At 44.6% G+C, this 21,475-nt stretch overlaps 1 protein-coding gene across 1 annotated transcript in view; it reads left to right on the top strand.

Moving 5' to 3' along the window:
- PAXIP1 (PAX interacting protein 1) overlaps nt 1–21,475 on the top strand; it is a 60,273-nt gene that overhangs the window by 27,185 nt on the left and 11,613 nt on the right. The window contains exons 7-16 of the mRNA XM_046670225.1: nt 3,588–4,266; nt 4,758–4,852; nt 8,388–8,483; nt 9,445–9,582; nt 10,206–10,327; nt 10,773–10,957; nt 12,025–12,068; nt 14,727–14,797; nt 16,185–16,287; nt 17,431–17,599. Coding sequence (XP_046526181.1) covers nt 3,588–4,266; nt 4,758–4,852; nt 8,388–8,483; nt 9,445–9,582; nt 10,206–10,327; nt 10,773–10,957; nt 12,025–12,068; nt 14,727–14,797; nt 16,185–16,287; nt 17,431–17,599 — 1,702 coding nt within the window. The remainder of the gene's footprint in view (nt 1–3,587; nt 4,267–4,757; nt 4,853–8,387; nt 8,484–9,444; nt 9,583–10,205; nt 10,328–10,772; nt 10,958–12,024; nt 12,069–14,726; nt 14,798–16,184; nt 16,288–17,430; nt 17,600–21,475) is intronic.

Raw genomic sequence — 21,475 nt, 5'->3', positions numbered from 1 at the left:
CAAAGACTCTGGCAGCTTAAGAAATGCTGTTTTCTTCCTTTGTTTAGTTGAGGAATTATGAATGGATGTCATCCATTAAAATAGAATGGCAATGTTCTTTGCTCTTTATGTATTGGCAGTGTAGAAAGTACTGTTGATCAATTACTGGTCATTTCTATACATTCTATATTTTTCAAATACAGTGGGTATTGGCTTAAATCCCATTTCCTAAGTTAGTACTGTCATGTGCTGCTTAATGATGTTTTGGTCAATGATGGAGCGCATATACGATGGTGGTCCCGTAAGATTAGTACCGTAGAGCCTAGGTGTGTAGCAGGCTGTACCACCTGGCTTTGTGCAAGTGCACACTGTGGTGTTCTCACACGGACCACATCGTCTGACGATGCTTTTCTCAGAACATGTCCCTGGCGTTAAGTGACGCGTGACTGTATTTGGATATAAAGATAAAATATTCTCATTTGCAATGGAAATAAGTGACTACCCCCGGGAGTTTGGGCACATCTCTGCTTTTGAAATTGTCCTGCAGGTAAGACATCCTTAGAAGACGAACTTGATCCACTCAGCTGTGGGCTCTAGAGGTGGAAACTGGGAAGGCTCCATCCAGCTCTAGTGAGAGAATGGATCTGATCACTAACGGGAACAGTGGTGAAGAGATTTTCTCAGTTTTCCAGCAATGTAAGAACATTAGGACATTTTGCTGCTAGATGTGAAGAAAATGAATTTTTGAAATGTTAAGACTATGAGACAAATTGAGTCTAAAATTAGCTTAGGGGTTTGGGGAAACATAGCTAGCCATCAAAATCCTGTTTGAATCGTAGACTGTTAGTGGTTAGGAGCCATGTAGTGTGTATCAATGCTTTGTATATTGTGGCACTCATTGTTAAGTAATTTAAATAAGGGCTGTGACAGCCACAAAGGAAAAATTCACACTTGACATTCAGGAAAAATTGTTTGTGGGCTGGCCCGGTGGTGTAGTGGTTGGGTTCCTGTGCTCTACTTTGGCGTGCCAGGGTTTGCGGGTTCAGATCCTGGGCGTGGACCTATGCACTGCTCATTGGGCCATGCTGTGGTGGCATCTCACATGCAAAGTGGAGGAAGATTGGCACAGATGTTAGCTCAGGGCCAATCTTATAAAAAAAAAAAAAGAAAAAGAAAAAATTGTTGTTTGCAGTATGGCAAATTATGTGATCAAGTAATTAAGAATGTTTTTCTTGATTCTTCAGGACTAACGTATGTTTTCAACCTGAGGCAGTTCAGAGGGTTGAAAAAGCCATCTGATGAGTACAGAAGCTGTTTTAAGAGGCATCTCAATGGCTGGTCCTCCAAGGTGCCTGCTCCCCAGCTAGACCTGTGCCTTCAGACCCGCACTGGCCTGCCAGGTGCATGACTTTCTAGGCCAAGGTCCATTTTCATTCCTGGCTGGGGCTCTGATCTTGAATCTTCATCTGCTCCAAGTGGCCCTCCTGTCACACCCCGGCCTCCCTCAGCCCCTCCAGTTGTGGTCACCCATAAAGAAGGCAAACCCAGTGAGTCCTCCTGGCAACTCAGAGCAATGAGAGTTGCGAGGAACACCCTCTGGCCTCAGGCGTTCCCACTGGCCCTCCTAACATAAACTCCCCTTGTGTGTGAAGGTCCTTCAGACTTTCCAGACCTCCCCTTTGATCTGGGCTGGGGGTGCAATGGGAGCAGCTCGTGGCAAACAGCTGGCTCAGCCCTGTTCGTTATGGCAGATGGGTATTTATTACCTTATTGCCCATCAAATTTACGTGGGTTGTTTACTCCTCAGGGTCAAAAAATAATATATGTATGAAATAAAAAGATTCCGTGATACTGAAGGCTATGAAGTGATGTTAAACTCCGCCCCACCCCTAACTCTGGTTTCTTTCCAGAGGCAGCCACTGTTCGCACGAGTTTCATGTGTGTGGGCCCATGGCTGACGGACATACCCACCAGCAGGTGTCCTCCTCCCCTCCCCCTGCTTTTTTCTGGGCATGTCAGCATCCCAAATGCTGTTCTGCTACTTGGGCATCGTGTGTGGAGGGGTGAATTTCCCCTTCCACTTTCCTGGGTACTTTTTAGTACTTTTAAGCATAGAGAAGAAACAGTTACTTTATGATTTAAAAATTGGTTAAAAAAATTTCTTTTTGCTTAGAGCTCAACTGAGGAGTTGTTGAATCTCCTTATAGAGGTGTCTTATCTATAAGAAGATGTCAAAGACTGGTGTACCCAAGCTCTTGAGTTTGACTGACTTCAATTTTAAACTCATTTCATCACTAAATCCAAAGTCTGTTACCCCTAGCGAATTATATAACCTTTATGTTTTGGAGACTAAGTGGGAGATACATGTTAAAAACATATTTGAGATTTTCATATAACTCTGGTTTATGTTAAAATTAAATTTTAGAGTTTTATTTAAATGACAAGTATGCTTTTAATAGGGTTAAGTCGTATTGACTGAGTTTTAGTAAAATCCATTTGACTGTTACGGGTTCCCAAGACCATAGGAAGTTGGCTTCCAATTTTTGTCATTTGAGCATTTTGGAAAAATTCATTGTATAACATGTTTCGTTTGGTTCAGCCCTGTGTAAGCTAATAAAGCAGCTTGCAATCTGATGCTTGACTTGGTGGTACCTCTTAATCCCTTGTCCTGTCCCCTCCCACCCCTCAGCTTATACAAAGCTCTCAGCTTACTTCCATCCTTGTGAAGCAGAATGAACTAGAAGGGAAATAGTCTGGCCAGTAGGCTTTCCTCTAGCCTGAGACATTTTTGTTCCATCTAAAGAGTTCCAAGTCATTTTTGAGGAAGGCTGATTTACCAGCTGTACTGATGGTTTCTCCCTTGGGAGAGTGTTGAAGAAACCCATGGTTGGTGTCTTCTCTGTCCCTCATGTATGGAGTGTGCCAGGACACAGCGCAGGGCGTGCAGAGGAGCAGAGGCTGGTGGCTCTCATGGGGCTGGCTGCTGTCTGGGGCAGCTTGGTCCAGTGCTTTCACTTGCAGGTGCTCTTGGTGCTCACCTCTCCCTGGACCCCTTTCTTTGTCAGGAAATGGCATCTGTAGAACGGGGGCTTGGCTCAGGCTGCTGGGTGCCCTCCCTGCCTGTCATTCCTGGAGCATCCCTCACTTAGGAGAAGGTCTGTGGAGAGGACAGGACGGGGAGGGGCACCAGAGAGGCCCTGCGCACGGCAGAACATTGCAGGTGGAGCACAGCCTCTGGCGCCCACAGCCCGAGAAGTACATAGGACAGAACACTTCTTTTTTTTTTTTGCTGCCTTGTCACTCTGCGTTCTATAAAACACATCAGCCATATGAGTGTTTATGTTTGTCAACTTTAATTCATTAGCTTATTCTATTTTCCTTATTCAGTTTCAAATTTTGGTGGTCTCAAAATATATATTTGCTTTATTAAAGTTCGTGCTTAATGAATACCAAAAAAAATGCAGTATTGTTTTTGAAGCTTCCAATTGTTTGATGCTTCTCATTCAGTTGAATATTAAACAGGTAGGACATACTATTATTCTCTTAAGAGAATATTAGTACATTTTAGTAACCATTGGTATTGACTTTACCTAATTTTCATTTTCTAGATCTTACAGTCCCTTTCAGCACCTACAAAAAATTTAGAACAGCAGGTGAATCACAGCCAGCAGGGCCATGCAAATGCCAATGCAGTCTTGTTCGGCCAAGTGAAAGTGACGCCAGAGCCACATCTGCAACAACAGCAGCATCCGCCCCAGACACAGCAGCACCCAGTTCTGCACCTTCCACCCCAGCAGATCATGCAGCTCCAGCAGCAGCAGCCGCAGATTTCTCAGCAGCCTTACCCCCAGCAGCAGTCGCATCCATTCCCACAGCAGCAGCAAGTCCATCAGCATCAGTTCCCACAGCAGCAGCTGCCGTTTCCGCAGCAGCAGCTGCATGCTCAGCAGCAGCTGCACCGTCCTCAGCAGCAGCTCCAGCCCCTGCAGCAGCAGCATGCCCTGCAGCAACAGTTGCATCAGCTGCAGCAACAGCAGCTGCAGCAGCAACAACTCGCACAGTTACAGCAGCAGCAGCACAGCCTGCTGCAGCAGCAGCACAGCCTTCTCCAGCAGCAGCAGCGTCTGCACCAGCAGCAGCAGCAGCAGCAGCACATGCAAACTCAGACGGCGCAGCATCTGAGTCAGACGCCTGGGCTGCAGCATCCAGCTGCGCCCGCGCAGCCCCCGCACCCACAGCCGCCACTGCCGCAGCACCAGCTTTTTGGACACGACCCAGCAGTGGAGAGTTAGTAACGTGGATTTTTTCTTTCTCTCTCCTAAACATCTTGTACTTACATAAGCGCTTTGAGAGTGTTTGAGGGTAGGGTAAGAATTCATGTCAAACTAATTCTCACAACTTAGGAAACGTGCATCTCCTACCTAACAAGGATGTAATTAGAATAATGAATAGTCACATGTTCTTTGGTACATGGGACACCGTGCCCTGAAGTGAACGCTGGTGTCCAGAGAATGTTGGTCTGCCACAAGGACCAACACCCAGTGCTCAGTGCCCAGGCAGAAACTGTCGGTTTCACTTTTTAATCATTTTATATAGACAGTCAAGCCAGTATGTCTCGCACTATCCCAGATGTACTCAGACTGCTGCTGGAACGTCATGGTCAGGAGTGATTAAGTTCATAAATTCAGATTGAACTCAGCAAAATGAGCTGTGTTATTTTTTGTGTGCACATATTCATGGGGTTTTAATTTTCTTTTCCTTGTATAATTCTATTCTAGTTCCAGAAGAAGGCTTCTTACTGGGATGTGTGTTTGCAATCGCGGATTATCCAGAGCAGATGTCTGATAAGCAGCTGCTGGCCACCTGGAAAAGGGTGAGGTTGTGCCTGGAAGAAGAAAACTTTGCATTTGAAGATTTTCCTTTCTGAACGTAGACTTGGCTTTGTTCATTTGGCTGCCTCCACTGAGATACAGATCTGTGTGTTCTGAATGTATGTGGGCATCTTTATTGACACTTTCTCTGTGACCGAGTCACATCATTTTTCTGGGCTTTAGTTTTCTAAGCTGTAAGGGGAAAATTGTTTATCATTCTTAAGGTTCTTTTCAGCTCTGAGATTCTGAGGGACACGAATTATTTGTATATAACTGGGAGTGTGGGAGTAAGTTCAGGTTTTTGGTGACCTAGGATAGGGACCATCGACCTGACTGCTTTATCACCTCTGTCTCTCCAGAGGCGAGTGTTAGAAATTAGGGACTCTCCAGGTTGGAAGGGGCCTCAGCGTCTTCTAGTTCACTTGGGGAACTGTAGTCCGTTTATTCATTTATTATTTTGCATGATGGCCCTTAAAGAAAATGTAAACACTTTTTCTTATAATGTCCCAATCAAAACTGAGTCAATTTTTGTTTTTAATGAGTTTACATGCGCTTTGAATGCATCTTGAGTGTGCTTCCTTGTAAGCGTCGCTGGTGTTTAAACCCTGCTTGTATGCCAGGCGTGCTGGAAGACCTGAGGAATATCGATGGATAAATGAGACTGAGAAACCTGTGAACCAGTTGGAGAAAGAGCCACATGCACAGATAATGAGGAGGCAGGAAATAGGTGCAGGGAGAGCCCTGGGAAAAGACATTAACCCGTTGGGTTGGCGGAGGTGGGTGTGTGAAGGAAGATCTTCTGAACTCCATCTTAAAGGACAAGTGGGAGTAAAAGTTAGGGGAAGGTGTCCCAGGTAGAGAGCAGCATAGGCAAAGACATATGGTTGCAGAAAGGGCTGGGGGCAGAGGGAAGACACACATCCTTGGGGGTCCAGGAGGTAGGGGGGCGGGGAAAGGCCAGGCTGTGTCTTCTAAGAGCTCATTTATATGCCATGTTATGGACATTGGAGTTTTCTCCCCAAAGTCTTTAAAGCATATGGAACGGGGGAGCTGTACATCTTAAATCATGAAATGTTGAATTAAGGGAGAGCAGGGAAATGACTAGGTTGTAAGCCAGTTGGGAGATGCCAATAACCTGAGCTAGGGCAGTGGCTGGAGGACGGAGAGTGAGGGGCCTGCTTCACAATTACAGCAGCAGAAATTTAAAGTGATTTTGATTGTGTTTTTTTAAGTTATAGCATTAGTCCAGCGGGTCTGTCATTAAAAAATAGAAGTTGAAGACCAAAGGAAATGAAGGCAAGAAAATTAGTAAAGAAAATAGCTTACAACTGAAGCACATGCGTCCCTGGATTGAAAGGAATGATAAGCATGGTTATGGCAGTCGTGAAAGTTCAGAACGTGTGAGAGAGCTGGTTGAAGCTCGGTAGCAAGGAGGAGGGTCACAGGTCAGGAACGGGGAGTGTCGGCGTCTCAGACGTGGAGCTAGAAGACTGTCAAGCAAGGTCTTCACGATTCTGAGGGAAGTAATTCCCAACCTAGATAATGTGTCTAGTCTGTCAATCAGATAAGACTTGGAATAGATATTTTCAGGGTTCCACAGTCAAAACATGTACCGCCCATGTGCTCATTCTTAGGAAGCCACTGGACCAGCAAAGAGGAAGATGTAGGAGTCAAGAGTGGGGGCTCTGACACAGAGATGGAAGGGAATTCTTAGGTTGAAGGCAAAGCGAAATGCCAGATACACTTGAAAATAGGACTAGAGGTTGACCGGCCAAAGTTAGGACAGGAAGACAGAGTTCCAGGAGGGACACGCAAGTTAAAAATGACATTAGTAGATTACTGGATACGCTCTAATGTACCGATGGACTAGATTCGTTTCCTATCGTTGTGTAAGAGGCCCCCAGAACTTGGTAACCTAAAACACCAAGCATCATCTCACAGTCTCATTGTGGGTTGGAAATCCTGAAGTGACTTAGCAGGGTGGCTGAGGCTCAGGCACTCTCATGAGGTTGCAGTCAGGATGGCGCTGGGGCTTCCTCATGTAAAGAGCTGACTGGGCTGCAGGAGCCACTTCAGTATGGCGCTCTTCACGGCTGTTGGCAGGAGGCCTCAGCTTCTCCCCACGGGGCCTCTCCATAGGGCTGCTTGAGCATCCTCACAACGTGGCACCGGCTTCCCCCAGGTGCGGGGCCCGAGGCAGAGCTGGGAGGAAGCCACACGCTGTCAGTTCCACCGTATTCTGTGTCTCGTCCATACTCAGGGTGAGGGGACTGAAGCTCCGACTCTTAAAGGGAGGAGTGTCAGAGGATTTGTGGAGATGTTTTTAAACCAACACATGACATTGCTTTGAAAGGTTTGGGAATGAAATGGCGAAGGTTTTGTAGAACACTAAGAAAAAGATAGGCGGGAGGGTGGGGAATAAAGCAGTCAACATCAGGGAAAACAAATTTTGTACAAGAAAGGAACTTTAGTCCAGTGTGCCATTTTAATCCCAGTGGCTGAGCTACACTGTGTTAAATCCCAAAGACTGATTCAAACAAGAATTGTGATGTAACCCAATTAGGAGCTCTCGGAGAGTGTGTGAGTGTGTCCATGTGCCCTATGTAGTAGGAGGTTGGTAGATAACATATGAAACTGGAAAACAAAGGCATAGTATAAAATGTCTTAGAGTGTGTTAGTAATTATCAGAGGAGTTAGTGAAAGACTGAATGTGGTTGCTTCACCGGGATGGAAAACAAGTGGGAGAGGAAACTGCTGTTTTTGTCATATGCCTTATTAAACTGTGTTTATGACTCACTATAATTAACATAAAATTAAATTTAAAAAGTAGTAAGTGAAGCAGAACCATTTTGTGAGGCAGATCTTTTTTAACATACAGTAAAATTCTCCCTTTTTTGGAACACACTTTTTTGAATTTTGCAAATGCCACTAATGCCACGTAGGCATGCAACCACCACAGTCAGGACACATATCAGTTCCCTCACCCCAAAAAGTGGAATCTATTTTTAAAAGTAAGTTTTTCAGATTTGCTAGCCTCAATCTGCTGTGCTGTTGTTTTCCTTTTAGAATAATGGCTTTTACCAGTGCGATTCTGCCTGCGGGGGACATGGACAGTGTCGGGAGACGTTTTTAGTTGTCACAATGGGAGAATGCTGTTGGCATCTAGTGGGTAGAGGGCAGGGGTGCCACCAACATCATTTGACGCGGTGGGCAGCCCCCCACAACACAGAATTAGCTGGTCTGAAATGTCAGTAATGCCAGGTTGAGAAACCCTGTCATGGAAAGAGAACATTCCGTTTTTCTTCTCTTTGCCTCTGGAAATTCAGATTAAATGAGTGTTAGAGTTCATTTTCATTTTATAGTGCTGGGTGGAAAATTCCATAAATGTAACTGATACATATCGTTTATACTTTGGGGAAATATACTACATAAATATATGATGGTTTCTTTTAATTGCTGCCTTATTTGAAATTACAATTCTGCTCCATTCTCCTGAGCGCTCAGAGTCAGTGATGCTTTGCTGTCGTGTGTGTCTAGATCATCCAGGCGCACGGCGGCGCTGTGGACCCTGCCTTCTCCAGTCGGTGCACACACCTTCTCTGTGAGAGCCAAGTCAGTGGAATGTACGCACAGGTGAGTCACGTGGCCTCAGCCGGGGCTGGAGCAGTCTGCCCCTGTTTATGGGCCATTGTAGGATTCTAGTAATTTGTGTATTTTGAAAGGACTTTTTTCTACTTGTGAAAATAGGAGAGTTGCTTCCTACTAATTTTCATTGATCTTCGGTGGGATAGACATCCTTTGGACTCTAGGCTTTTATGTCTTTGAGCAATGGAGGAGAAAGAGAAATCCCCAAGTAGCGCTAAGGAAAGCATAGACACTCCTTCCCCTTAGATCCAAGGCAGCAGCAAATAAAGGGTGGGTGGAAGCAGGCTTTCCTCCCCTTGTGGGACTCGGGACGCAAGGGCCTGGCGGGACGAGTGCCTCACAGAGCTTCTGCGCAGCCCGCAGGGTGTGAGCTTGCTCCTCTGGGCCACCTTGTCTTATCCCCTGAAGTTTTGTTTCTTCTCTTTTCTTGAAAATGTTCTTATTTGTAGACAGAGTAATGGTAATGTGTGTGTGGTAGGTGACCTCCAGGAAACTCCTTAAAGAGTATAGCCGTTTACTGAATCCACTTTTCAGCAAAAAATGTAGAAATACTAGTGAGGTGACACTCGTTGATTTTCGGTGGGCAGTTATATTTTTTCATAACTTGTGGTCTGTGGGGCCCTCTGTTCTTATGGGGGAATTTTAATTTTGATGATCATCAATGTTATCTCATTTTGTGATTAGTTATTTTGAAGTTTGTTAGAGTCTGTTGCTTTTATCCCCCATCGCAGGCTCTTGTTCCTGTGTACATGGTAACACTTTCAGCTTGTGTTAAAATCAACTGGCTCCACTTTGTAGTTTGTTACTCTAGTAAAGTGAGTGCTAAACGTCATGAAATTTTTGTAGGGCTTCCAATAAAGGTGGCATTGTAGTTATACAACTTAAAATTTTGTATTTAATCGTGCAGTTAAAAAACAAAAACAACACAGCCGTAATTTCTGTTTGGTAGGCAATACGGGAGAGGAAGAGGTGTGTCACGGCGCACTGGTTAAACGCCGTCTTGAAGAGGAAGAAGATGGTGCCTCCTCATCGCGCCCTCCACTTCCCCGTGGCGTTCCCCCCAGGAGGAAAGCCGTGTTCCCAGCACGTGAGGCCCATCGTTTGTCTGCTGGGTGGTCCTCCTCCGGCGGTCCCCACACGCCGGCTGCCCTCCCTTCCTGGCTCCCGCCCCGGCGTCTGGCCCGGCTCATGAGTGCCCTGTGCCCCTGGAACAGGCACACTTCCCCGCACATACTGGACGTTTAAATGATTCACCGAAGTCTTTGACGCTGTTTAACAGCCTAAAATAAGTTGGGTGTCTCGCATCAGAGGTGGCCACAGTTGGGCAGAACTTTATCAGTAGCTCTCAAATGATCTCAAAGTTGGGATCAGTAAGTAGAGTAAAGAACTAACTGATGTTTATGTGCTTAGTAAAATAACTTGCTTAAAATTATTTGAACAACGTCACGTTGACAGAAAGGTTTTCCCTTATTTGGTATCTCATGTTCATTTTTCTCCCCCTCCATGATGACCATGTACCGTTTTTACCATTAACAAAATTCTGGTCTTGACATTCTTAGGAATGATTTTACTAAATATCTCCTCTATTGCCGAAGAAAGGATGAAAATATACATGTCTGTATAAAACAACTAAAATGTAGAAGAGAGAGTTGTATTAACTGGGTTAAATAGTCATTGTATTTTGACCTCATTTGCTCTTTTTTCCCTTAGATTATTTCTGTGACTGGATTTGTCGACAGTGACAGAGACGACCTCAAGTTGATGGCTTACCTGGCAGGTGCCAAGTACACGGGCTACCTGTGCCGCAGCAACACCGTCCTCATCTGTAAAGAGTAAGCCGTGTTTAATCTTAAATTTACACACATTGTATGGCTGTTTCAACAATTCTGTGTTTCCTAATGTCACAGTTTTGTGGTGGGAATTCGAGTGTGAACATCAGAGTCTGTTGAAAGAATGGCAGTGGTATTCATGATAATGCTAGCAGGAATATCTACAAAACGTTTGAATGAAATTAGGTGAACTAGTGAAATTTGAATTCATTAAATTAGGTGACAGGAATAAGGTAAAAGTGGGACTAGCAGAGGATCTTGTAACCCAGGAGGAGCCTTGAAGAATGCTTTGGTTCTCAGCCTGCGATTGCGTCAACTTCGCTACGGTGGCCCTGCCGTCCCAGTATGAGGAGGTGTTCTTTATTGGCTTCTGGGGAAAATATATAGAAATTTGGACAGCAGACAACTCTGACATTTAATAAATGTGTTTTCTTCTCCACAAAAAAAGACCAGCTGGTTTAAAGTATGAAAAAGCCAAAGAGTGGAGGATCCCCTGCGTGAACGCCCAGTGGCTCGGCGACATCCTTCTCGGGAACTTCGAGGCGCTGAGGCAGGTCCAGTACAGTCGCTACACCGCCTTCAACCTGGCCGACCCGTTCGCCCCCACCCCGCAGCTGGTTTTCAGTCTCCTGGGTGAGTGGACTCTGGTGCTCTGCGTTTTGCTTCAGGAAATGGCAGGCGCGCTCCCGCAGCTCTTCCTCACGCTCACCGCCAGCCTCGGCCTTAGCGCTCTCGTCAGTTCTAGGCGCATTTCCTGGGTCCCTCCACACTCTGTCTTCCTTCTCCCCACACTCTGCCCAGAATCTTTTGTTGGTTTGATAGTTTTATTTTCTTTTTTAAAATGGACTTTTAGAGATGGAAGGAACTCAGAAACCTTTGCAGTCCTGTCTCTTAAGCCAGTTATCATTTACCCAGAGTGCGGCCTCCCCATGAAGCGTCCCCTGCTGTCCTCCCGGTTTAAGTCCACGTCCACGTCTCTTCCTCTTTGTCCTTGTCGTACTTGGATGGGTTGCCGTGACGAGAGGCAGGAGTGTGCACGCCTGCTGCTGCTCCGTTCAGTGACGCAGAATGCCTGGGTCTGTCTGGGAAAGCACGCTGCTTTCCTATGTTCTCTTTTAAAGAAGCCCGTTAAGTTCTGTTTTCGGACGGCTTTAACCATGAGACAGCTCTTCATCTTGCGCTGCGTCTGCGTCCCTGTGATGCATCTGCGGGTCTGCCTTCGCGTGGAACCCGTTCCGTCTCTGAGTGTCTCACATGGTCACCCTCTGGGCAGCGAGCCAGTCCCTTCAGCCATCCCCAGCGCCCTGTGGTCCTTCGTGTTGGCCACCTCTCGGCATGGGTGGTTTGTTAGAGGCCAGACTCTGTGGTTCCCAGAGCTGGCTGACGCCCGGCGAGCGGGCAGGGCCTTTGCTTCAGACGCGGTGTCTGTGCCGCGCGCTGGCTGCCTTGGTGCTAGCCATTGTAGGAGGGGTACCGTGAACCAAGCCACCAGCGCCTTCCAGCAACCGCCTGCGATTCCTCCTCACCTGGCACTGAGAACTTTGTGTAACTTAAGTGCAGTCCTCACATTTATCTTTATGAAATGTCCTCAGCTAACCGCCTGTGTGTCTAGGATTACCAGCCCCAGAGGGGGCTTTTATGAACAGGCTTTTCTGTTTAAACAATGTATCTTTGTAAAAATAATGTCTTTCTCTCTTTAGATGCTTGGAGAGTTCCACTGAAAGTGTCAGCAGAGTTGTTGATGGTACGTCAAGTTAATAACCTTACTTTGGCTATTACTGTACTGTAAAAATGCAGTAGGTATGTTTGTATTTGTAAATTAAAATTCTTTTAGTAATTTGTCAACTTAACAACAGACAAAGGCTGTGTCCTCCCACCTGTCATGAAGTGTGTGCCTTGTGTCTGTTTTCTCTCTTAATTGATGATATGGTCTGTCATCCATATTTATACTCATGAGGAGCATTATTTGCTTCAAAGAGCTTTGTGATTGCTTAAAGAATTGGAGAAGAGAATGCGGTAAGACTGCTTGTTCTCATACGGTTAGAGAGGCAAGGACTATGGCAACAGGCATTGCAAACCCTGGACCTATACTCGCTCTAGGCTCCGAGGAGGAGTGAATGGGGCCCGAGCTCCTGTAACAGGACACAGTGTCCTCAGGTCCCAGCGTGAGTCCCCTCACTCTGGTTGAGGTCTCTGATGGCGTGCTCTCAGGAGGGGCCGTTCTGGAAGTGTGAATGCCTGTGGGTGCTGGTTGGGAGACAGGTTTGGGCTGCCTTCGGAGTGAGGGGCCCTCAGCTTTCTCCTCTGTCAGCACGATGGGCAGAGCGTGTGTTTCTCACTGTTTCTGCACATTACCATTTCAGTCATTTCTTTCTTTTTTTTTTTTTTTTTTTTGCCTTGAGCCATCATTTATTTATTTTTTTTTATTTATTTTTTTATTTTTTTATTTTTTAAAGATTTTATTTTTTCCTTTTTCTCCCCAAAGCCCCCCGGTACATAGTTGTGTATTCTTCGTTGTGGGTTCTTCTAGTTGTGGCATGTGGGACGCTGCCTCAGCGTGGTCTGATGAGCAGTGCCATGTCCGCGCCCAGGATTCGAACCAACGAAACACTGGGCCGCCTGCTGTGGAGTGCGCGAACTTAACCACTCGGCCACGGGGCCAGCCCCCATTTCAGTCATTTCTTGCTGAAGAATTTCTCTGCTGTGAATCGTCACTGTTTAACTGCGGTCGCTGTGAGAAAAGCAGCCTTTGTGTGTTGCTTGATAGTGCGATTCAGAGGTTCAGGCTGACATCCGCGTTCTATGTCAGCCTGCGTTTTTGGTAGTGGACTTCCAGGCCCTGTGCTCTGGATTTTCACCCCACCCTGTCAGCTACAGAGGCCGTTTAGGGTTTGTGGTCATGTAAACAGCTGGCTGAGGAGAATGTTCTTGTCAGCATCGTCAAGTGACACCTGTCTGTGTCTGCTTGTTGGTGCTGTGACGCGCTCATTTCCCACTGCTGGTCCGGAAGCTGCTCGCAGTTACCCGGAGCCTCTCAGGGAGCCTCGAGGCTGCTGTCTGTTTTCTTCCTGATGATCATGTGGTTGTGTAGGCATTTTTTCCCCTAAGCTAGTAATTATGATTTTAATAAAACATGACCAGCTCTGACACATCAGCAAAAGCAAATAGTCTCCCAGTTCATTTGGATGAAAGACGTTTTATGGTGGGTTTTAAGATCAAGCTCGGAAAGTGATCATCAGAGATTTTCCGCCCTGAACCACAAGGCTTAGGTTCTGCAGTTGTGTTAGGGGCTCCGGATGTCGAGTCCTCTTATGTCTGTACCAGTAACTGACGGCTGAAAGTCTTAGTGACCAGGAAGCCTTTTTTAAGCCTACTGTCTGTTTCTGGCACCGCTGCCGAGGAATGGTAACTTGGAGACGTGAGTGTGGTCGTTGCCGTGGAAGTCGAGCGGTTGTTCTCTTGTGACGGTGGTAGAAAAAGTCTAACCCCTCCTGCAGATTACTGTAAAGCTGGAGTTTCCGTATCTGAAGAGGCTAATAGGCTCAAGTGTTTTCTCTAGATATGCGTATATATGTTCTGGTGGTCTAGTTATAGTAGCAATATTCAGAAAATCTAAGTTGTAGTTAACATAAACTAGTAAAATCGAGAGGTAGTTGCTTCAAATAGTTAACATAAACAGGATGTCTTTGGAAAAACCTCTGCGCTCAAGATGTGAAGAGGGTGGACAGGGAGCCGCAGCCGAGTGGGGAGTGGACATGGGGCCGCCTCGCGGGGAGAGGTGGGCGTGGACGCGGCTGCTCCTCGGGGAGGGGTGCCTTCTTCTCTCCTCTCCACGTGGCTCGCTGTCGCCCAGGTCAGGCACTCGAGTTGCTCCAGGGAGATGAGTGTCGGGCCTGGGAAACCCTGTGGCCTGCAACACCGTGTCTTGCTCTTAACAGCGCTGTGATCTGGTTGTCGTGTCAGATCTTTGGAGAACCTTCATAGGTGAAATTTGTTTCAGGGATAGTCTTTTTTTAGGGGATATTATTGCATTGAATATGTTTTCCAAATTCAAAATTGGGATGCAGACAAAATATTTGAAATGGACACTGTTCTGAAAAGTTTGAGGTTGAGGACGACGTCTGTAACTAAAGTGAAGAGAGAAAAGGATGAAGACATTTTAGAGAACTGATAGGACTTGGTGACTAAAGAAGGCAGGCTGGGAAGTGGCCGAGGTTCTCTGGAAAGTCACCTCTGCTCCTGACTGGGGTCCTGCTTGTCTTCCTAGGCAGGTGCGGGTTTGGATGTGGAGAGTGCGATTCTCGTATATGAGGAGATCGTTTGGGTGTTTGACACATAAATCTCTTGGAAGCTACTGTCTTACTTGGGAGTTTGATTAAAGGAAATAATATTTTAATTACAGGGTGTGAGACTACCTACCAAAATGAAACAGAATGAAGTAACTAATAGCCAGCCTTCTTCCAAAAGAGCCAGGTATGAATAATCCCCTTACTCTTCTGTAGGGGGTTATCTTTTACAGTCTGTTTTAGAAAATGGTGGCAATTGGGGAAGTTTCTAAAAATTGTCACAGTATACAGGATTTAAAAGGATTTGCTTGTTGCTTCACAGCTGTATTGTAATATGTCTCATTTTATTGCTGCAGATAAATGGTGAATAGGCCAGCATTTTTTTCTCTTTTATTAAAAAAACTGTTAAATCTTTTTATTTAAGCAAAACCTTATGAGAACTCCAGTCTGTAAAAGATGAGCTCCTGTGCTGGGATGGGTGGGGGACAGGAACCCCAGCCCCAGGCGCGCAGGCGTGAGTGTCCTCAGCTTTGAGTCAGAGGAGCAGGGGAGGGTAACGCCATGAACCAGATGGGATGGGACCAAGACCCTGTGGAAGGACGTGTGCCCACATGCTGCACCTCGCGTTTGGCTTGGGGCCTGCAGACTTGACTAGTCTCACCGGGTAGAGATGTGGTTGGCCAGTACTAGTCAGTGAGGAGGTCCTGCCAATCATTTAGTTAGTAAGGCACAGCAAATGCAGGAGCAAAGCAAGGGAGCTTTGTTCTCTCTGCGTAATTCTAGAAAATTCTGCAGGTTAACTGCTCACGTCGTCTTTTGCCGTTACCAGTTTCTTCCTCTTCCCTCTTCCTTGCTGCTCGTCTTTTCCTCCTTCCGTTCCTACGGCCATACAACCTGTAAATTACCGCATTTTTTAGTAAAATCTTATGTGGGATTATATTTTTTTAAGACTGTCATAAAATTACCATAAGTAAACTTAAAAAAAGAATTTTTACCTAGACTGTCTCAACTAAATATAACCTAAAAATAAGATTTGAAAAAAATGCAAGGAAACATCAAAGACTGATTAGGAAGATGTGTGCTTGAGTCAGGCAGCTCGTCTGTGCCCGCTGGTGTGGGCGGGGAGGGGTGGGAGAGGGCCGGGTGCTCCCTCTCGCCGATGCCATGCGCTTGCTGACGTGAGGACAAGCCGCCTTAGGAAGGACCGGTAAACTAGCCGATCAGCGAGGTGGAGAAGACCAGCGTCCGTGATTGCCTTCTTTTTAAAGCCTTTTTAAAATAGTTTTAATTGGGAGGGGAAGGAGATTGATGAGCAAGAGGACAGTGTCCCTCCTGACCGTACGTTAACTGGCTACTTCCCGTGGAGGTGCCAGATACGGTCTTTTTGGGGTGACTTTGTATAAATGGGGAGAAAGGAAGGACAGGTAACTCACTGCATTTTTCCTTTAAGAAAAAAACCACACACACTTAGAGCTATTATTAAAGCTATTAAAATCCGTTGTTTTCTAGAGAACATTTTTATTTTAAGTAAATAATAAAATCATCATTCTGTTTTGTGTGTATTTATTTTATAGAATTGAAGATATACCACCTCCTACTAAAAAGTTAACACCAGAATTGACCCCTTTTGTGCTTTTCACTGGATTTGAGCCTGTCCAAGTTCAACAGTATATTAAGGTGAAATTTTATTCTACTTTGTAAAAGAATTTTTGGCAGTGTTCCTTTCTGTATATATCTACTTTAGGCCAGCAGTTTACTAAACTAGTATTTAATCAGCAGTATCTGATAACAGTCTTTAGAGTTGGTGTTTGTAAACTATTTGTCATAGTATTTATAGTAACAAGCAGTCATTAAATCATTATTGACTTCCCACCTTGTCCTGTGCTGTTGTTTCATACCTAGCTACTTGCTTTTGTATTAGTAGAAAAATAGGACTCAGGTGCGTAGACCAAGAACCGTTTTTATAGTCCCGTGAACGTTTTCAAGGCCGCGGGAATGTTGTTTTCGTAGAGACAGCTCGCTCGAGAGAGCGAAGTGCCCCTTCAAGTTCCCTGATGGAAGCCACCGTCTGTGAGAGTAGCTGTCTTGGGTAGGGTAGGCCAGGGGGAGTTGTGTGTTTGTACATTTAGATGGTAAATGGGAACAAAATTTTAAATATACTTTTGGAAACAGCACGAGGGATTATGGGATTTTGTTTTACTGGTTTTAGGGGGATGGTTAAGAGTGTAAGTTGACCTATATCGTGTTGGATTCATACTTACTACTTCTAATTTTGTTCAGGGAAAAGAAACAAGTATAAGTGCTACTGTTGTAAATTTAGTACAATTTAATTTTTTTACCTTTAAAATTGAGTATAGTTATTGAGATCATTTTTTTATATATTCGCGTCTTTTCAGTCAATTGTTAGGCCATCATTTTTCAAAACGGAGACAGTATGTTAATATGCCTCATTTACACTCATTTCAGCTTAGGAAGTCGGGCGTCTTCACTTCTTACCATGAAATGAGCTGCATTGTTCTCAGGGCGTTTTATTTACTCATAGGGATGTGTTATTGTGCAAGGGAGAATTCGCATTTTAATCTTGATTAGTGGGGGATTAATGACGGAAAAGTATTTTATAAATTTATAAAAAGTATTTTATAAGTTTTTCATTTTTCTCCTATAGTGTTGTAGGTTTGGTTTGGTTTCGTTTTGCCAGTTGTACTATTTCCATGGCCGAGAGTTCTGTTCATAAATCTTAGACAAGTATTCTCTGTACCATACTGTTGTGTGGCTCTGTAGACTTAGCTCTCATCCCTGATCTGTGCTCGTGCCCTCTAGAAGCTCTACATTCTTGGTGGCGAGGTTGCTGAGTCTGCGCAGAAATGCACTCACCTCATCGCCAGCAAGGTGACGCGCACGGTGAAGTTCCTGACGGCCATCTCTGTGGTGAAGCACATAGTGACTCCAGAGTGGCTGGAAGAGTGTTTCAAATGCCAGAAATTTATTGGTAAGTAGCAGCATCAGTACTTTAGTTTTTAAGACAAAATAAATGTTAACGTTGTTTTCTTGAATTTATCTCCATTTTCACCTAACAAACATCTAGTATATTTTTTAGCTCTTTGATAATTGTCAATTTAAATTTATAAATTTATTCCATGTCCCAGTGAGTCATTTGGTTGATACCTTTGCATTTTACGGTGAAGTATAAAGGTTTTGGTAATTTGGATAATATTAGGGGAAAAGTAAGCTGCGTGTCGCTGATTAGTACATGTTGTTTGGAAATCTGGCTGTAGAATGATTTCCCATGCACAAAGTGTGAAGAGGAGAGAGAACAGGTGGGTGACTGTCCTGGATACCAGACTGCGCCGGACGGTCGGATGTCTGCCCCCTGCCTGTCTCCCGTCATTCAGAGTCTTCACTGGCACTCACACTTGGAGATGGTATAGAAAGGCTAGGTTTTTTCTTAGATTAATCAATGTACTCAAGTTGTTTTCTTTTTTGTTTTTTTTTGAGGAAGATTAGCCCTGAGCTAACATCCGCTGCCAATCCTCCTCTTTTTGCTGAGGAAGACTGGCCCTGAGCTAACATCCGTGCCCATCTTCCTCTACTTTGTATGTGGGACGCCTACCACAGCATGGCGTACCAAGTGGTGCCATGTCCACACTTGGGATCTGAACTGGCGAACCCCTGTGCTGCAGAAGCGGAACATGCACACTTAACCCCTGCACCACCAGGCTGGCCCCACAAGTTTTTTAGAACCTTGCTAAGCAGAGAATGAATATAAATTCCAAATGATTTTTTCTCTGTAGAAGCTGTTATAGCCACATAGGTTTGCACCTTTGTTAGCATAAGCAGCAGCACTGTTAGCCTTGCTGGGCAGGTGTTCCCAGTCCGTCATCCTGTCCCCGCCGTGGGGCAGGAACCCATAACCCCACGGGTGCATCCTCAGTCCTCATCTGGCCTGCTCTCTGGGTGGAGCAGCAGACGAGGCGTGTGTCCTGGTGACGAGCTTCACCCCAGTCTCAGTGTTGTTTCTTATTTTTGGTGTATATGCCCCAACCACAGTGGCACTAAAACCTAACTGCCTTGCTCCCCATGTCATGGACAATAATTTTGATCACCAGCCCTGGCGTACACACACTCTTAGGCTTTTCTGCTAGTAATCTGCCCTGTATTTCTGTGTTCTCGTCACACTTTCTCAGTTGTGCCCCCTCACCCCCTACCCCTTAAATAGAGGAATGGTACAGCTGCCAAAGATAAGAGCAGGACACATGGTTGTGGGACCTGCAAGGCCAGCAGGGGCACACCTGGTCCCCACTGGTACCACGCTCTTCTGACCCACTCAACTAACCTTATGTATCATGGGGACAAGTCGGTGTTAACTCAGTGTTGTTAAACTGAAATATTTCACATCCATGTCATTCTCTTGGCCGCTGGCGTTTAAACATAACTCAGGCTTTAGTGTAAATAAGTAAGTAAAAACTATATGTATTTTAAAGTTCGTGTAGTCTTGATGTTGCAGATGAGAAATTAAGATCCAGAAAAGTAAGCATACTTACGTTTGTGTTTATAGCTAAGCTAGAACCAAGCATAGCATTCCATGATTCTCTATCTCAGTGAAACATAGGGAAGAATAAATCACTAACGTGAGAATATACGAAAATCAGTAAGCTGAATAAACCGAGTCCTCAGCTACAATAAAACAGCTGATTTTCATTATTCCTGGTAGCTGTGTTCTGTAAAGTTGCCACAGACACTGAGTTAGTGGGTACTGAACTGTTGCTCCTAGCCGAAATAGAGGGTTAGGTTCCTGAGCCTCTGGTCACGTTTCATCAGCTAATCAATACAGAACCTCACGTGTATCAATAAAACTGTTTCTGTTTGACACCTTATTTACTATGTGTGCTTGCTTCATTAGCACTGAACTCACGGCCAGCACTGGACTCATACTGAACGAAGCCCGTCTAACCCGTACTTTCCTCCTAAGGCACATGACAGCTCTTGTTCTCAGGAATACTAGACAGCACTTCTGCACAATGCTGCTGGGAGCCATTTTAAATAGCAAAATCACCAGCAAAAAGCACAAAAATGTGAGAAAAGTGGCTCTACCGTGGCCCACAGAAAGGGCCCTGGTTCGCAGTGTGAGAGCTGAAACATGAGGGCAGCTCCGCCTTGTTTCCCAGCTGGGATCGTGCACGTAGGCACCTGCAAGTGTCCACGGTCCTGTGCACGTCCACAAGACTTGAAAGCCCCACAGACTGTGACTGTGGGGTTGCAGATGATTGTAGCGAGTAGGCAGATTCACGAATAGGAAATCCACAAATAACGAGGATCAACAGTATTATTAAGTAGTATTTAGAAATTTTCTTTGGAATTGAAGTTTTTTTGTTCTTAAAAGATAATTAGTGAAATATAAAACAATGCAAGCAGAAGAAAAAACTTGTAGAAACATTACCATAAACATAAGTATTAGCTCCCAATTTTGTGGAAGAGTTATAAAATTTACAATGAGACAGTCTGTTCTTCTATTGAAATTTGAGTTACTTAATTTATCCAGCTGACCAGTTGGTGAAAATGATTCTTTTATCTATTATTCATATTTAATGGGAAGTTTTGGTTGACTGACTTTCATTTCTTTATGACATTATTAATGATTGCTGTGTTGACTTCTGAGGGTTATAAGGGGGTTGGTGATATTCTAAGCAATATTAAATATTCAAACATATTTCATATTTGATCCCTCAAATTTCAGGATTCCTTAAAGAGTTTCTCCAGTTTATAATAATTGCCTTTCCCAGAATATCATATAGTTGAAATCACACAGGATGTAGTCTTTTCTGATTGGCTTCTTTCACTTAGGAATATGTATTTAAATTTCCTTCATCTCTTTTCATAGCTCGATAGCTCATTTCTTTTTGGCACTGAATAATATTACATTGTCCAGATGGACCACGATTGATTTATCCATTCATCTACTGAAGGACATTGGGTTGCTTCCAAGTTTTGGCGATTAGGAATAAAGCTGTGATAACTGTCTGTTATGTAAGCTTTTGTATGGATATAAATTTTCAGGTCCTTTGGGTGAATATCAAGCAGTGTGATTTCTGGCTCATATGGTAAGAGAATGTTTAGTTTTGTAAGAAACCGTCAAGCTTTCTTCCAAAGTGGCCACACCATTTTGCGTTCCCACCAGCAGTGAACGAGAGTTCCTGTTGCTCCCCATCCTTGGCAGTCTTCAGTGTTGTCAGTATTCTGACCATTTTAATAGTAGTGTAGTGTGTCTCATGTTTGTTTTAATTTACATTTCCCCTATGACATACAGTGTTAAGCATCTTCTCATCTTGCCATCTGTGTGTCTTCTTTGGTGACTTGTCTGTTCAGATCTTCTGCCCATTTTTTAGTTGGGTTGTTTTCTTACCGTTGAGTTTCAAGCGTTCTTTGTGTATTTTTTATAACAGTCCTTTAGCAGATGTGTCTTTTGCAAATCTTTCTCCCGGTCTGTGGCTTGTCGTCTTCTTCTCCTGACATTGTCTTTCACAGAGCAGAAGTTTTCAATCTTAATCCAGTCCAGCTTATCAGTCATTTCTTTCATGGATCGTGCCTTTGGTGTTGTCTTAACAGTCGTCACCAAAGCCAAGGACGTCTAGGTTTTCCGCTACGTTAGCTTCTAGGAGTTCTGTAGTTTTACATTTTACATTTAGGTCTGTGATCCATTTTAAGTTAATTTTTGTGAAGGTGTAAGGTCTGTGTCTAGATTCATTTCTTTGCATGTGGATACCCAGTTGTTAAAAAGGCTGTCTTTGCTCCATTGCATTGCCTTTGCTCCTTTGTCAAAGGTTAGTTGACTATATGTATGTGGATCTTTTTCTGGGCTCTCTGATCT

This window comes from Equus quagga, chromosome 8, assembly GCF_021613505.1.
Source record: "Equus quagga isolate Etosha38 chromosome 8, UCLA_HA_Equagga_1.0, whole genome shotgun sequence".
NCBI lineage: Eukaryota > Metazoa > Chordata > Mammalia > Perissodactyla > Equidae > Equus > Equus quagga.
Note: the sequence above shows the minus strand (reverse complement) of the source record. Positions and strands in the feature narration are given on the sequence as shown.